Source organism: Hevea brasiliensis, chromosome 5 (genome assembly GCF_030052815.1).
Source record: "Hevea brasiliensis isolate MT/VB/25A 57/8 chromosome 5, ASM3005281v1, whole genome shotgun sequence".
Taxonomy (NCBI): domain Eukaryota; kingdom Viridiplantae; phylum Streptophyta; class Magnoliopsida; order Malpighiales; family Euphorbiaceae; genus Hevea; species Hevea brasiliensis.
In genome coordinates, this window is record NC_079497.1 from 7397777 (window position 1) to 7415026 (window position 17250).

Genomic DNA, 17250 nt, shown 5'->3' on the forward strand with positions numbered 1-17250 from the left:
TTTTTTTCATGATTTTTGATATGTAAAAATAATTTTTTACATAATTTTTTATATAAAATATTTTTTCATGAATTTAGAAGTAAAAAATAATATTTTTGATGCCTCATTTATTTCGGCATAAAAATAAAATAAAAATTAAAAATATTCTAAGGAGTCCAAAAATAATTTTTTTATAATTTTTTGATACATAAAATTATTTTTAAATAAATTTTATATAAAAAATAAATAAAAAAGAAAAAACGATTTCATGAGGGTGCCGATAATCATACCACCAGCAAGCCCTTTTCTAAATTTTTAAATATTTATAATAATATGAAAATAAAAATAAAATTTAAATTGTAACTAATTGAAATTATTTTTTTTAAATGAGATTCAAACTTGAATCTATCTAATAAATAATATGCTTTCAATTATTTAATTAAGTCAAATTAGACTCTTTAAAATTAAAGTGTACTAAAAATATATATTATATTTTATATAACTAACTAAAATTACATTTCTTAACAATTAAAAATATAACTGCATATTTTTAAATATTTTTTATTTGAATTTTTAAAAATAAGTTTTTAATATATAAAAAATTATTAAAATTAACTATTTTTGAAAAATATTAAATAATAATGTAATATGGCGCGTAAATCAGGACATGTACAGAAAGTTAGAAATGGCAATGAAATTATAATAAATTAAAATATTAAAAGTGAATAATTTTATAATAAGTTGGTGAACAGAATATAGTGATATATGTTTTTTTTATTTTTTATATTTTAAAAATAAAAAAATGGATCAATCTACTCTTAATTTCCTTAAAAAAATAAATGTTGGATTAAAAAAAAATGTTTGGTAATATTATGTTGTCACTCACTTCCTTTGCTTGAAAAATTGGTACTATTCAAATCATTTTGCCAGAGTTACAATCACTAGCATCAATAGTTGGGCCAAGCGGCAGACTCTTATTGGCTATTGAAGAAGCAAAGTGGCCAAGTGCGTGAATTTGACTGAATTAAGGAATTGGAGTGCCGCAGATGAAGTGGGGCCTTGTTCTGAATCTTAAAACTACGTCGCTTCCGGAAAGGGTAATGAATAGATTCTGGAACTGCAGAAGTTTGATTTGCAGTAATCGCCAGATTCGCTCGCTGTAAATTTCGCAATTCTCTTTGTCAGCACTTTCACTAAGCTCGTTCTCTTTCTCTCTCTCTCTCTCTTCCTCTAGAAAATGGCTTGAAATCCAGTTCGCAGCATTCTTATCTCGCTTTCCCACAACTTTTCCTTCACTGTCTCCTGAAAATCTAGCGAAGGGCCTTAGAAACAGCATAGGTGAGGGTCAATTTCTTATTGGTTTTTCACATGAGATCATTTCGCATTGGTTTGTTTCTTGGTTGATTCGATCTTCATATTATTTTTGTTTTTGGGTTTTCTTTCGTTTCATTTTGATTTGTGAGGATACAGTAGACTCGTATACTGCATAGTTATGCATTTATATGTAAATCATTGTGTACTGGGTCTTTAAATGATTTAATATGGGTGGGTTTGGGATGTTCTATCTGGGTTTTGTGTATTTTCACTCTTTTTGGGTTTTAATTGAGTTAATGAGTGAGTTTTCAGTTGTTTGAATATATTTTGTTGGCATGAAGGGTTAAGACTTAACAGAACTTGGTATTAGTTTGTTAGATTGATTTCTTTTTAGGGATTGATAATTACTGTTTAAAGGCTAAGAGAAGAGGCATTATGTGGACTTGATAATGTTTATATACTTTCTTATGTTAATTATTACTTTCCTATTTCCATTTTGGAAATCTTGAATTACCTTTTTGTTTTCATGGATAATAAATTGGCCCTAATTGTTTGGTACCAAAGAATTAGCATTAAGCCACCTTAATCTATCAAGAGATTAAGAATGGGCTATCTTGAGGCTGCGCTAGCTAGTAGCTATACAATTTGAGTGCAAATGTTGGCCAGCCCATATTTGAGATTTATCATTATCCAATAGTTAGAGAAATTATGTGTTTCCTCATGACAATGATTAAATGATATGATAACCGATAGTTTTACTCTCCATAATGGTAGCATCCTTCTCAGTCAGGATTTCTGATTAAGAGAAATGGTTAACCTATTGTATGCACTTCATGCGACAAAAGACATAGGTAGCTACAGTTTTAGCAAGTTACCAGTTTTAACTTTTAATGTTTGAAACCACTGGACCATTATGTCCATTTTCTTTTCTTTTATATTACTGCAAGGTAGAGGTATGATCACAGTTTCTTCTTTACGCAGCATGCACAAGCACATGCAGGCACAAATATTCTTTTTTTTTTTCTTAATAGAAATTTATTTATTTCAAACTGAGCTTTTGCTTACTATTTGTACAAGATGTTACGCATTACTTGCCCCTTCTTTTGTGTAACTTATGTAAAGATTTGAGGTAGCAAAAGGATATAAATTATTGCGTTTTGGCTCAATGCCTGTTGCAAAATTGCTCAAATGATTTTCCATGTTCATTTTGGCAAGCATAATAGATGCAACTGTGATCATACCTCTATTTGTTTGTCACTTCCCTTAGACCTAAATCTAGGTAATATTTTCTCTCTTTTTTTTTTTTGGTTTTCTTACTGTTTGTTCAATTTCATACGTATAGGCATGTATAAGAACCAACTGCAAGAGTTGGCTCAAAGAAGCTGCTTCAATTTGCCGTCTTATTCATGTATAAGGGAAGGACCAGATCATGCCCCTCGATTCAAAGCTACTGTCAATTTCAATGGAGAGACTTTTGAAAGCCCTGCCTTTTGCTTTACTCTGAGGCAGGCAGAACATGCTGCTGCTGAGGTAGCACTCGCTACACTTGCAAGCAGAGGACCTTCCAGAGCATTAGCTGCTAGAATTCTGGTAAAGCATTTGGTCAAAATGTATCCATTTCTAATTTAAGGTTTAGAAAAAATCTGTTCTTGTATAATTCAAAATCAGAATTGTTTCTGGATACTTCTGTTGTTTTATTTGGATTGCAATTATCTTTGATTAAAGGTTCTAAATTGTACAAATTCCATAAGTATATGATAGTAAAAAGATGCTTGACTTGATCATGAAAAGGTTTGTCAAAAAAGATGTCAATGTTGCAAAAAAAGTTGGGTTTTCAATGAGGGAAAGGGAGTACTTTTCTCTATTCAAAACGTCATAAGGTTCCAAAATTTCAAGTTCAGTACAACAGCAAAAGTAAAAAAAGAAAGAAAGACAGACAAACTATTGATGCTTTTTTTTTAGTCTGATTTTTTGTAATTGACTTGATACCCCACTTATGATTTTCAATTTCATGATACATAATTCTCTGATATATATATATTCGTTTTACTTCATTTCCAGTCCATATAATATTTTTCCTTTTTTGGTGCGGATCTACCACGCAGGATGAAACTGGAGTCTACAAGAATTTGCTTCAAGAGACTGCTCACAGAGCTGGCTTAAAGCTTCCAGTATATACCACTGTTCGTTCTGGGCCTGGCCATGTTCCTGTTTTCTCATGCACAGTTGAACTTGCTGGAATGAACTTTTCTGGGCAGCCAGCTAGGACCAAGAAACAAGCTCAGAAGAATGCAGCAATGACCACCTGGTTTGACCTAAAAAGACGTATGGATCTCATCCTTTTGTATTAATTTATGTTCAGAGTGCTCTAATGTGGTGACAACAAGGTTCACACTGCTTCATCTGCCTTAAAGTGGCCAACACATTATTACAGTTATCCAGCTCCTTGATTCAATAAGCATGAGTTTTCCTTATAGCTGATACAGATAATTAGTCAAGTCAAGGCCATCCTATCATTGCTTTTTTCATGAATTTTTGTTAGGTGATTAATATGGCAGTTATAGTTGGCAGAAAGTGGGGAAGCAACCTATAGCATTGTGCGACAAGATAGTTTGTGCATTTGTTAGGTGGGTGGGGTTGTAGAGAGAGATGTCATAAGGTAGATGTTTAGCAATATTTCAAACGTGCTGACTTCTGGTTGAGATTTTCTGAGGTGGGTGGATATATACTTCCAGTTCCTTCATTCCACCACTGTCTAATAAATTCCTCTTAAAGTTACGTTCTCCTGCCATTACTTAGGATAGCTTCTTGGAAACATATTTATTTTTTTCCCTCATCAATTTCTTTTTCTCCAACAATTGCATAAATTGTTAATGATCGGAGATGTTGACATCAAATGGGCCTTTGAGCATGTAAGTAAATGTGTGGAAGTTGGGAGCCATTTTTCCTGGTTCTATGCTTTTACATTTTTTTTTGTAAAGTATAAAAGCTAAAGGGCAGATACAAAGGTGATTTCAGTGATGAAAAAAAAATTAAAATGCTCTTTTTCGTCTATATATATATATGGATTACTATAATGTTCTCCCTTCTGTTTAACCTTGAATTTTTTCCTTCTTACACTTTCACCTAAGTTTTCTTGGAAAAATATGTGTTATATGCACTTGCAGGCTTATTAAATTTCTATCACTTGATTAACGTGAAGTTATCTGAGTATTATAACATGTTTTTTTTAGTGGTTGAACATGGCTCATACTCCAGTTCATCATCTTCTTCTGTGGAGAACAAAAAAGGCGGCGAAGAGCAAGAACAGGTTGTAATTGCTCGATTTCTTGCATCTCTACAACCATCAGAATTAAAGAACTTGAAGCAAAGGGATTTCCAGTGGGGACAGGAGGGATTTATTCCTGTCTGCAAGGACTTGACCCCACCAACACTAAACTTATATCCTATGCAGTGCCAAAACTGGGCATATCCTGGTTTTTCCCCTGAAATGGCCATATACCAAATGTGGCAGCAAGAACAACTGCTGCAGTTGCAGAACCGTTTATTGATGCTTCAAGCTCCACCAGCTCCTCCTCCTGGTCCTCAAATTCTTCCATATGTGCAGTCTATACTCCCCTCCGACTCTCGTCTATTTGTTCCTGTGAGAGAGCAAAAGCCAGTACCCTTAGGGCCAAGAATTACAATTGCCACCTCAGGACCATTATTGTCCTACTCAGATAATGTTGCCTCTGATCCAGTCAGGGGTAAGTCCACAGTTACCATTCAGGAGATACACGAGGAGAAGACAGAAGAATTATCCGAGTGCTCTCCATCACTGGTTCCAGATCCCCCTGTACTCAGCACCTTAAAGACTGAAGCGAGATTTAATGAACCAAATCATGAGGAAAATAAACATAAAAATGGTGCACTAGAAAGCAAAGTTGAAAATGTTCAACTAGGAGAGAGACAAACCGAGCAATTTGATCTGGCTTCCCATAGGCACATCGATACAAGATACGCACATATAGGCTTTAAAGTGCCAAAACCCTGTGGTTTTGTCTCCTCCCATTCTACTTCACAGTATCCTCGAAGACCGAGTTTGACAAATTATAGACCACCTCCATCTGTAGCACGTCATGTAACAATAAAAACTGTGGAGCATAGACCTTCATCTGCAGCACCTCCTGTACAGATCAGAAATATGGGACCTGTTTGTTCTGTTTCCAAATCACAAGAATTGACAGCACATATTCCAGCTCCCCCAAGAATGAGAACTGGAGGTCCTTTGTATTCAGCCAGTACCCATTCTCCAAGAATGGACTTCGGAAGAGTGCACCCGCGTTTCATGGCACCAGCAGTTCGAATAAGATCAGTTGTGCCAGTCTGTTCAGCTCCACCAGCAAGGAAAATGTCAACTGCTGGGCAAGATGGAGCATCACCCAACAGAGAGAAGAAAGATACAGTACCTGAAGATGCCTTGGCAGCAAGTTCGGAGCTTGGCAAGCTTAGAATATGAACGGAGTATAAAGACTAGAGTTCATCTTATCTTTTTCTTTTACATTTAGTTAGTTTTTGCAGCTAAATTTATAGTGGTGTTTGGGCATCCAATGTTTTGTAATCAGTAAAGGGGGAGCTGTTATAGATATTTATATATAAATATATAATTTAAAGCCATATTCTTTCAACTTAATCATGATTGATTCTCCTTATGTTTAGATTTGAAGAGATTTGATCAGGTTATTCCAAAAAGGATGAAATATCAATTATTCTAGGAATGTGAAATGAACAAATATCAGGTTGTCTTCCAATTGGTTTAAACTTTATGCCAGTTCTGGACTTGTCACTTTGTGTTCTCTGCAATAGATGAGCAAGAAGCATCAGAAGCATCATACGTATAGCTGATACAAACTGCAGCTGATGGGTACTGCATCAGTTACCCATCAACTATCAGTTTTATTTTTTTAAGTTTACCAAACACTCAAGTTCACCTGTTTGGGTGCCTATCAGCTATCAACTGCACCTAACAGGTGAAGCAAACACCCTCTAAGTTCTATTTCTTGAATATCCACATGTGAATTCTCCATTTGGATCTCTTGATTATCAAATTTCTGAATATTAGAGAATTCAAGTTTTAGTTTACATTAATTACTCCAATTTGTTGTGTTTTTGCAGGACTTATGGAAAGAGTTTTCCACTGCAGACTCAGCAAGAAAGGTTCACCTACTGTGTGTGTGTGTGTGTGTGTGTGTGGAACTGAATATTTGAAATGATGAGCCAGTGTGTGGTTGTTTTTTGTTAGCAAATTAATTTGCACACCTTACCTCACCATCGGTGATCATGGAGTTTACTGTTTGGTTGTCATTTGAAATTGCCCGTTCCAAACTCTAACGATTTTGGTATAAAAATCAGGTTGTCAAGTTGAAAGCTTTTTCCAAGTTTGAGAATACGTCAGAGGCCTTGGAAGCTGCAACGAAAATAATTGAAGGCACAGCTAGCAAAGGTCTTCGCAAGTTTTTGCGTGCTCATTGTGAGGGTGATACATTAGCTGTGGCTGACTCAAAGCTTGGAAATGCAATCAAGGAAAAATTGGTGTGCTTATTTCTCTAGTAATTTTTTACTTCTGACATATTCAATTATAATTGGGTTTGAGTTTGTATAAGTTGGAGCTGTTATTGTGTTGCAGAAAATAGAATGTGTTCACAACAACGCTGTCATGGAATTGATGAGGGGTGTTAGGAGCCAGTTGACTGAGCTCATAGCTGGTCTAGGCACTCATGATTTGGCACCAATGAGCTTGGGTTTATCTCATAGTCTGTCTAGGTACAAACTGAAGTTCAGTCCTGATAAGGTATTTATTCTAAAATTTATCCTTTGTTATTTCTATAGTTGAAGCTTCTTATCTGTGCATTTTTTCTGTTTCCAGTTCTGTGATGGTGTTAATTGTATTTCATTTGTTGCATGGTGATGTTAATGTAAAAATGTTGGCTGTTGACTGTATTGATTACAATTACTTGTTTGTCACTTATTCAAGAAATCCTTGGTGGAATGCTTGAAGTCAGGTTCTTTTATATATTCATTTATAATAAACCTTAAGATCGATTCTTGCTCTGACCTACCACAGGTTCAGGTATTTTTCTTAACAGAGGTTTTATCACAAGGAAAAAGACCGTTAGGCAACCATGAATTTTTCTGACAAAGATTCTTAATTCAACTATCTTTCACAAAAATTCTCTGGATAAGATATTCAGTAGTTGTATGTTGCCAGGTCTCATAAAGAATATTTGGATTTCTTTGGGCTGTTGTGTTCTCTTGCTAATTTTTCTGTTTTTAGGTTGATACAATGATTATTCAAGCTATTGGTTTGCTAGATGATCTTGATAAGGAGCTTAACACATACGCAATGAGAGTTAGAGAATGGTATGGTTGGCATTTTCCTGAACTTGCAAAGATTGTGCAAGATAACATCCTTTATGCGAAAGTGGTGAAACTGATGGGTAGTCGTGATAATGCTGCAAAGATTGATTTCTCTGAGGTGAAAATCCAGTTTTCTTTATTTTAATCACGTGGTTTTGTCTGCATGCATGGCTTATGGGCTTATGAAATCATGAATCCTGCCTCTTTGCACGATCCTCCTTTTTGTGTGTGTGTGTGTGTGTGTGTGTGTGTGTGTGTGTTTTATATTATCTGTAGGCTTATGCCATATGCTGCCCAGTGATTCTACCTGAGCAATATTTTTGCCCAAGTGTTATCTTTGAGTGTGTTATTATTAACAGATATCAGTTTCACATATCAGACTATTTAAATCATGCTCATAAATAAATGTTTCACTTGTTTCTTTCTCTTAAATTTCACAGATATTACCAGAAGAAGTTGAGACAGAATTGAAGGATGCATCTTTAATATCCATGGGAGCAGAAGTTAGTGAAGTTGATTTGATGAATATTAGAGAACTCTGTGATCAGGTTTTATCTCTAGCTGAATACGGAGCTCAGTTGTATGATTATTTAAAAAGCAGGATGAACACCATTGCACCAAATTTAACTGCCCTCGTTGGAGAACTTGTTGGAGCTCGCCTCATTGCTCATGGGGGTAGCTTATTGAATCTGGCAAAGCAGCCTGGGAGCACAGTTCAGATCCTTGGGGCAGAAAAGGCTCTTTTCAGAGCTTTGAAGACAAAGCATTCAACTCCCAAATACGGGCTAATTTTCCATGCATCCTTGGTTGGTCAGGCAGCTCCTAAGACAAAGGGCAAAATTTCCAGATCACTAGCTGCTAAAGCAGCACTGGCAATTCGATATGATGCTCTTGGAGATGGCCAAGATAACACTTTTGGACTGGAAAACCGAGCCAAGGTTCTTCAAAAATTTTTGCCTGTGAAAAGCTTGTCTTTAATATTTATTTTAGTGGAAGAATTTCTTAGGTTTGAGTGTTTGTAGCTTGAAGCACGGTTAAGGATTCTTGAAGGGAGAGAATTGAGTCGTGCTGCTGGATCTGCTAAAGGCAAACCAAAGATAGAAGCTTATGACAAGGATCGAAAGAAGGGAGCTGGAGGATTGATAACTCCTGCCAAGGTCCATCTTTGGTCTCATGTATTGTTTCTAGTTTTCTCTCACATTTTTATTCAGGTAATTATCTACTCTCTTTTGCTTTGTGCAGTCTTGTAATCCTTCTGCGGATGCTGTTCTTGGGCAAACATCAAACGCTAGTGCTGGGAATGGGGAAGAAATTGTCCCAAAGAAGAGAAAGACTGAGGCAGAACCTTCTCTTACTGGGGGAATGGCAGAAGAGGCTCCAGTTACTGGTGAACAAAAGAAAGAGAAGAAAAAGAAAAAGAAAAAAACTGATGAAGAGGAAGCAGCTGTGCCAAATGATGGAAATGGCACTGCTAAGCAGGAAGGTGAAGGGGAAGCAAAGAAAGATAAGAAGAAAAAGAAGCATAAAGCTGAAAGCAATGATGTGCAAAATGAGAGTGAAAATGTTAATGCAGGAGAAAAAAAGAAAAAAAGAAGCGAAAACATGCTGAACAAGATGAAGAACCTGAAATGCCAGGGAAGAAGAAAGAGAAAAGGAAGAGAAAAAGTGAGGATTGAGAAAATATGGAAAGTACAGGTTACAGGCTACCCAGCAATTTTGGAGAAGAAATTAGGCAACAACTCCATACTTTTCTGCTGTATAATTTTCATTCATTTTTTTTTTGTTAGCTTTATTTCCAATGGATTTGCTGATTTCCTGTGGGGGTGATAATGGAATGTTCTGTTGGAAGTGAGCATATTTTGAAAATTATGTTTAGAATTCACTTGCATATTAATCTGTACTGTAATCAATTCAAAAGATAAATAGATACATAAATAAAAGTTGAGATTTTTTGGCATTTGGTAATTTGATTCTAAAGTTAATTTATAGAATGATTATGTATGCTGAGACGGGTATAATTTGTTTCAGTTAAAAAGAAAAATGAAAAAAACTAAGAAAAGGCTTCTAAGGGAGCCTGATTGAAAGAAGCAAAGAAAAATTTATGGAACTGAACCATATGCTCTTGTGAAAAATAGAAGCTTGTAACATAAATTGCATCTGTCAACAAATTAATATAAATCAGTGCCTGTGGTCAGGAATGGACATCTTCTCGTGTCAGTTCTTTTATTTGCTAGAGTCTGTCCTGGCCATGGTCATGGATTGATTCCAAATCTGAATCAGCGGTGTTTGTTTATGAAAAAAATTGGATTTCAGTGGAAAACATACTAGTTATTCTGCCATTCTTCTCCTTTTTTTTTCTCCCTCTGTCTGGTCTTTGATGCATCATTCGTCAACGAAAAGAAGAGCAACTAAACAGCACAATTTGAATAATGAATATTACTGACATGGGTGAGTCAATTTGTGTGTAAGAAGTTATATTCATTTAATAGTGATGGTATACAAGTAAAACCTACAAAAATTATTATTCCTTATTATCAACAATGTCAATATCTTCCTTAAAAGGGCAAGTTAACCTCATAATTGATCGGTGATTTCTGTTATATAACAGAGTATACGATAATAGGTAAAGTATTCATAAAAATTACCTAAATTTAAACTCTATTAATTTTCTTAAAATTTGAATCTAATTAAAATTTATTTTTAATCATTCAAATTCGTTTCAAAACTTGATTATTATTATTATTAAAAAATACTCGAATTAGTTTAGTTTTATATATTTTAATTAAAAATCTATATAAAATATTATTTTTATTAATAATTTATATTTTAAAAATTTATTAATTTTATAAAATATTTCAATTTTATTTTATATAAAATAAAATATATAAAAATTTATAAATATTATAGTAAAAACATATATTATATATTTAATTAAATATTTATATAAATAAACTTGAATAATTAATACTTAACATATAACACTTGAATAAATCTATTATGAATATTAAATTTTAAACTTAAACTCATTTTAAATCTAATTATATATTACGCAAATCTATCTTATTAAAATTCAATCAAATCAAATATTGTAAAAATTTAATCTGTTGCCATCTTACCGTACAGGCCTTAAATTATAAGTTTATTAAGAAGAATCTTTAGGCATTTATAATTTATTGTGTTAGGTGAAGCTTCCTTTGTTGTGGAGCTTGTACAGACGTTTATTATTCTTCAAAGCAGTTTGAGAACTCATGTATATTATTACCTGAAACATATTAAATTTGGATTAGAATGTTTGAGTTGGTCACATCTTGGCAAATTCTTATGCTGACTTGCTGGTTAGCTTGGCTTCCTGCTTTCCTTAAGGTGTTCATCTTCCCATTACTTCTCTTTCTCAACTTCAACATTATACTAAAGGGTTGCTTTATTTTAGATAATATTTTAAAAAATTATTAGATGGTATTTTAAAATAATAATTAAAAATTATACATTTTGCATAAGCGTCATTGAAAAATTAAAAATAAATTAAATAAAATCTTAATAAAAATATAAAATATTTAAAGATTGAAATAAAATAATAAAAAAATATAACAATTCTTAAGAGGTTTTTAATATTTTATGTTATTTTCTTAATATTTTTTAAATAAAGGTGATACTTGGAAATTGCTTTAATTAGAATAAAATATCTTAAAATTAAGAATGAGAATAAAATATTTAAAAAATAAAAAAAATATTTAGAAAAATTACTAAATATCAATAATTTTTTTTTTAATAATAAAATAAAAAGAAAAACATGCCCATTAATTGAGGAATGTAAATCCATGATTAATGAGAGAGAACGAACGACAAGGAGCTTGGCGGTTTGACTTGCAAGAAAACAACCAAAGGCATATTGATCTGTTGGCTGTTGTCCCTCTCTCTCGCCCTCTCTCTCGCGTATGATAAAAGAAGCAACAAAACGAGAAAGGAAAGCCAATGACCCAAAAGAGACCAAAAACTAATACTTCCAATAGAGGAGATTGTTAATACAGTACAAACGTTACTTCTCTCTCTCTCTCTCTCTCCCTCCCTCAATCTTCCTTTTCACTCAGATTCAATCAAAGTATCTTTCTTTCTAAACATCACTTTCAATTCCCATTTCTCTCTCTCTCTCTCTCTCTGTAGCTCTTTATGTTCTTATTAGATTATTTTTCACTTCAATTCTGTTCTCAAAACTTATCTTAAAAGCTCTAAATCTTAAACCTTTGGGTTTATGATTTGGACGTATTCATTACTTATAGGTGTCAGTGATGATTAGTTGAGCTGTGGCTTTAATTTTTTTTAATCATTTTACTTTTTTTTTTTTATTTTGTTCTTATGATATTTGAGAAGTTTGAATCTGGAAACTAGGGTTCTGATTTGCTTGTGTTCGTTGTCTTATGTAAGGATGCCAATTTCATTATTTGAGATTGTTCTGATTGTGAATTCCGTGCTTTAGATCAGATAGAAACAATGTTGTGTATAAACTTGTTATTTTTTGGGGTTGCTTTTTTGCTTAGTGATTAATTTCTTGATTTGCAGTGATTACTTGCTGATGGCGAATAAGCCCACATAGACCATGTTGAGAAATGAGGCTTATATTTAAGAAATGGGGTGTGTTCTTGGTAAAGAGGTAGCCTCTGGCATTGTTTCAGAGTCTAAAGAGGTCAAGAACCTGAGTGTTGAATCTAGAAGAAAATTAGACAATGTTTCAGTGACAAAGACCGACAATAGTAGTGTTGTTGAGATTCAAAATGTGGAGATTCAGGAGGAGAAAAGGGAGGGGGATAGGAAACCTAGGGGTGAGAGGAGAAGGTCTAGGCCAAACCCTAGGCTGAGCAATCCACCCAAGCATTTGCGAGGCGAGCAGGTGGCAGCTGGATGGCCACCATGGCTATCAACAGTGTGCGGGGAGGCACTCAATGGATGGATTCCGCGGCGGGCAGACACATTTGAGAAGATAGATAAGGTGCGCTTTATATTAGAATGATTGCTTTTTTTTTTTTTTTTTCTTTTCAAGATGTGGCTTTGGTGGTTCTGAACCCTATAATGAATCTGTGATTAGTATGGTGTCAATTGGCATTGTGAAACTCTATCTGGAATGCCTGTCACACTCACAGATGATGTAACTCTCAGGTTTTGAAATCTGCGGTTAGTGTCATGATGACTTGGACTCTACCTTGAATGAAAGGAAAATGCGATGGTCATAGGCATATAGCTAAATTATTATTATTGTTGAGACTCATTCTTTTCTAATTTATTGTTGTTTCTGGAATTAGCATTCTTATTCATATTGTTTCTTTCGTCCATGCTGGTAGATTGGATCTGGAACATATAGCAATGTATACAAAGCTAGAGATCTATTAACGGATAAAATTGTTGCCCTAAAGAAGGTCCGATTTGATAATTTGGAACCTGAAAGTGTGAAGTTCATGGCTAGAGAGATCCTCATTCTACGGAGATTGGATCATCTGAATGTTGTAAAGTTGGAGGGTTTAGTTACTTCCAGGATGTCATGTAGCTTGTACCTGGTATTTGAGTACATGGAGCATGATCTAGCTGGGCTTGCTGTGAGCCCAGGAGTAAAGTTCACGGAGTCACAGGTCAGTCCTAATCAGTGTTGAAATTTAATATTTAAGCAGATGCCTACACTTTCTTTGTCCCATAATAGAATTACCTTTCATTTATATATTTATTTGCCATGAGTCCACATTTCAGGTTAAATGTTACATGCATCAACTATTGTCTGGACTTGAGCACTGCCACAACCGTGGTGTGCTTCATCGTGACATCAAAGGATCAAATCTTCTTATTGACAATGAAGGGATACTTCGAATTGCTGATTTTGGATTGGCATCTTTGTTTGATCCCAATCACAAGCATCCGATGACTAGTCGGGTGGTTACACTGTGGTACAGACCTCTTGAGCTTCTTCTTGGTGCTACTGATTATGGTGTGGGTGTGGATCTCTGGAGTGCAGGTTGTATACTTGCTGAGTTATTAGCTGGAAAGCCCATAATGCCAGGTCGTACTGAGGTAAATATCTATTTCTTCTTTTTGGCTTGTAATTTGCAAGAGCAAATTGATTTCTGTAATTCAATTTCATTTGCCTTTTGTATAGCATGGGCTTATATCTTCCCTAGTCAATTTGTTCCCATAACTTGAAGGTAAACTACACCTACATAATCATGTTGGTCAAAGGGTCAGAAGTAGGGTTTTGCAAAAGGCATTAGCAATATTCTTAATGAATTTTACAAAAGCTTTGGACATTTTGGTTTGGAAAAAAGGAGTTGGGAATTGATTAGATATAGACTTTTTTTTTTACAATCAGATAGACTTGTGTAACAATGCTGTAATAGTGGAATATAAAGTCCATGAGAAAACTAACCTCTGCAAGTTTTCCTGAGATACACATATGTGCATGTGCACTCACATTTTGTTAACTTTTTAATATATATTCTCATCACATGTTTTGTTATTGGTGCTGCTTTTGCATTGACAGATGACACTTGTATGCATATGGTATTCTCAATTCTAATTACAATCATTTCTTCAATGAGTTAGGTAGAGCAACTGCATAAGATATACAAGCTATGTGGTTCACCTTCAGATGACTACTGGAAGAAATCAAAATTACCTAATGCAACTTTATTTAGACCTCGAGAGCCTTACAAAAGATGCATAAGAGAAACATTTAAAGATTTTCCACCGTCATCACTTCCTCTTATAGATACTCTTCTTGCAATTGATCCAGCTGAACGTCAGACAGCCACAGCTGCCCTTAGAAGTGAAGTAAGTTGTCCTTTTCAATTTTTTATGGCTTTTGTCTTCCAACTGTTTTGATACTATGTACTGTTGGCTATGTTCTTTTTTCCTGTCAAGTCTTATCATCTTGAGTCTTCTGTGAGCAGTGAGGGGCTGCTGAAGTATGATGGGTGTTTGTATTATTCCCTACTGCTGATGAAATAAAATATGTTCTGTTGGCATATTGGACCCAAATGCTATCTTAAAGTGGTTTTCTAGTTAAAGATTGAATTTTCATAACAACTTCCATTTATGGAAAACCATACACACACATGCAAGCCCAAAAAAAAAAAAAAAAAAAAAAAAAAACAAAGAGAAGAATTTTGCAAAATTTCATATTTATAGCAAAGTATCAACCTCTATTATTTTTTTAACCTTGTATTATGCAGTTCTTCACAACAGAGCCTTATCCATGTGAACCTTCTAGTCTCCCAAAATACCCCCCAAGTAAGGAGATGGATGCTAAACGACGAGATGATGAAGCTCGAAGGTGTGTCTTTAGACCTTCATTTGATTTTATTTTCTTTGTGCAACATTTCAGTAAAATCTCCATATGTTTGTGTGCAGGAGTGAAAAACAGGCTTGTACATACCTATGATTAACATCTGTTTACTGAAGTTATGTTATTCACCAAGTATTTAATAGAATGATAAATATAGAATTTTTTTTTTTTTTATCCAATAAAAAGAGAAAAGTATTTCTTTAGAATGTACCAAGCTCAGACATCATGTTATTCTGGACCATTCATTGACATTCTCTAGGATGGGATTTGCCATGATGATTATTGTAGTAGCATAATCACCATCTTTTATGTTTCTTTTGCTGATTAAAAAAATGATTCATTTTATATTGCAAGCTTTTCTTTATATATGATCTGAAATTCACCTTTCCTTTAGATGTATGACATATATGTACTTAGCATATCTTAATCTCTTGTTAAGTATTTAGTTAATTGAAATTTTATTCATGTGTAGATTAAGAGCTGCTGCCAAAGCCCAGGGTGATAACGCGAAGAAAGTGCGGACACGTGAACTGGCTGCTAGGGGAATGCCTGCCCCAGAAGCCAATGCAGAACTTCAATCTAACATTGATGTATGTCTGTCAACCATTGTTTTGTTTTTTGCATGGTTAAATATGGCCATGGTCTAGGTTGGGCTCGGAACTGCCAGTTCAGACCCAGAACTGGCCTATGGCCCTCTCTGTGTGGGTTCTCTCACTTACAAATTCTTGGATGATCATGCCCTGTGATTTTAGTTTTCTTGTGCAAGAAATAACCACATAAATCAAGTTAGCATCAAGTAGGTAAAATATTGTTTGCACCCTTGGCCTCTTCTCATTTTGCCATTTAATTTGATTATTTGTCAAAACAATCCTTTGACTGGTGCCAGTTAGGAATTCTAATTTTTGTTCATTCTGGAATAGAAGGTTTATTTTTTCCCCACTTTTGAATGAGCTTTAGTTTATGGGTTTGCTATTTCAATATATATGCTGAGGCAGCTTATACTCCCTTTGTTCAGTTTAAGTTAATTATTGCCTAATATGTAGTGGTTGAGAATCTGCATTGTTGTAATTAACATGTCCACTCTGAGAGATTTTATTGGTTTGGTGACTCAATTCCAGTTTGCTTACATTTTCTTGATTGTTTACAATGTTGTTATCTTCATAAAACAGAAACGACGGCTGATTACTTATGCAAATGCAAAGAGCAAAAGTGAAAAGTTTCCTCCACCTCACCAGGATGGGGCACTTGGCTATCCTTTAGGATCATCTCAGCATATTGATCCTGCATTGGTCCCTGCTGATGTATCTTATAGCTCTAGTTCATTCACCTATTCAAAAGAGCCAGTGCAAACTTGGTCAGGTCCGTTGGTTGACCCAGCTGGGCTTGGTGCTCCAAGGCGAAAGAAGAATGTCACAGTTGATACGCGGGAATCATCAAAAACATCAGCAGGGACCCATAAAGATAAAACTGGCGATACTCGGTTTAAGGGAAAGAAAAGCATGGCTTAAACTTTTAGGACATACATGCAATGGGAAACAAGATTTGTGAAACTGGCGATTGCCTATACAGCAGAAGACACACTGCTATTTAATGCAAGTGCCTGGCTTCTTCACACATGAAAGATACATAATTGTTTTGGTTAAAATTGTATTTGGGGTGAAGTCAAATTTTCTATACTTTTTGTTTTACATTTTCATGATAGAAAATTTTCTTTTGTTTCGGTTGGGATGATGAGAAAATTTCATTGATGTGTATATTTTGGTTATTCTTTTCCTCTTAAAGCTCCTTGTTTTGAAAACTAAGAACTGTCTAAATTAGTGGAAAGAAATCAATATTTTCAGGAGATCCATTCTTCTGTTTTTCCTTCTCTCTTTTTGATGCCGTTCTCAAAATTTTCATTTTAATTTAGCATCCCAGAGGTTTCTTTGCTTTCTCTATATATATATTGGGAAGGATTGAAGATCTCGCGTTGGTTTGGGCTGGGATAGGAGTAATATACCATTTAAATGGCTTTGGAGTTAATTTTTTGAGGATAGTTAAGTCTCATCTATTTTTTAATATAGTATCAAAGCCTCTTTAACGAATGTTTGAAGTGATTTACATAGAATAATTTATTGTTTATATGGCATTTGACACGTCTCTTCTTGGGTTAACTTTTGATAAGTTATCACTCTAAATGTAGTCTTTGTGGCATTGCTAATTGAGGCATTGCTAATTGAGTTGACTTGTTAAGTAATATA

General features: G+C 34.4%; 2 protein-coding genes and 1 pseudogene across 5 annotated transcripts; all 3 read left to right on the forward strand.

Annotated features, from left to right (window-relative positions):
- The first annotated feature begins 1103 nt into the window (after window positions 1-1103).
- LOC110637783 (double-stranded RNA-binding protein 2) lies at window positions 1104-5965 on the forward strand. Its single transcript, XM_021788115.2, has 4 exons — window positions 1104-1317; window positions 2636-2883; window positions 3399-3618; window positions 4527-5965. The coding sequence occupies exons 2-4, from the start codon at window positions 2638-2640 to the stop codon at window positions 5789-5791; spliced, it is 1731 nt and encodes a 576-aa protein (XP_021643807.2). The 5' UTR covers window positions 1104-1317; window positions 2636-2637; the 3' UTR covers window positions 5792-5965.
- A 91-nt stretch (window positions 5966-6056) lies between these two features.
- Window positions 6057-9654, forward strand: LOC110637776 (probable nucleolar protein 5-2; annotated as a pseudogene).
- Window positions 9655-11516: 1862 nt separating this feature from the next.
- On the forward strand, window positions 11517-16853 carry LOC110637781 (probable serine/threonine-protein kinase At1g54610). 4 transcript variants are annotated; one of them, XM_021788114.2, is made up of 8 exons: window positions 11517-11788; window positions 12247-12673; window positions 13023-13307; window positions 13423-13740; window positions 14269-14496; window positions 14898-14998; window positions 15483-15600; window positions 16180-16853. In XM_021788114.2, exons 2-8 carry the CDS (start codon window positions 12314-12316, stop codon window positions 16516-16518), a joined length of 1749 nt encoding a protein of 582 aa, XP_021643806.1. In that variant the 5' UTR covers window positions 11517-11788; window positions 12247-12313; the 3' UTR covers window positions 16519-16853. The 4 variants fall into 4 exon arrangements, with proteins under 4 accessions (XP_021643806.1, XP_058002757.1, XP_058002756.1 ...); XM_058146774.1 differs by having other exon boundaries at window positions 11517-11724; XM_058146773.1 differs by having other exon boundaries at window positions 11517-11716.
- The last annotated feature ends 397 nt before the right edge of the window (window positions 16854-17250 follow it).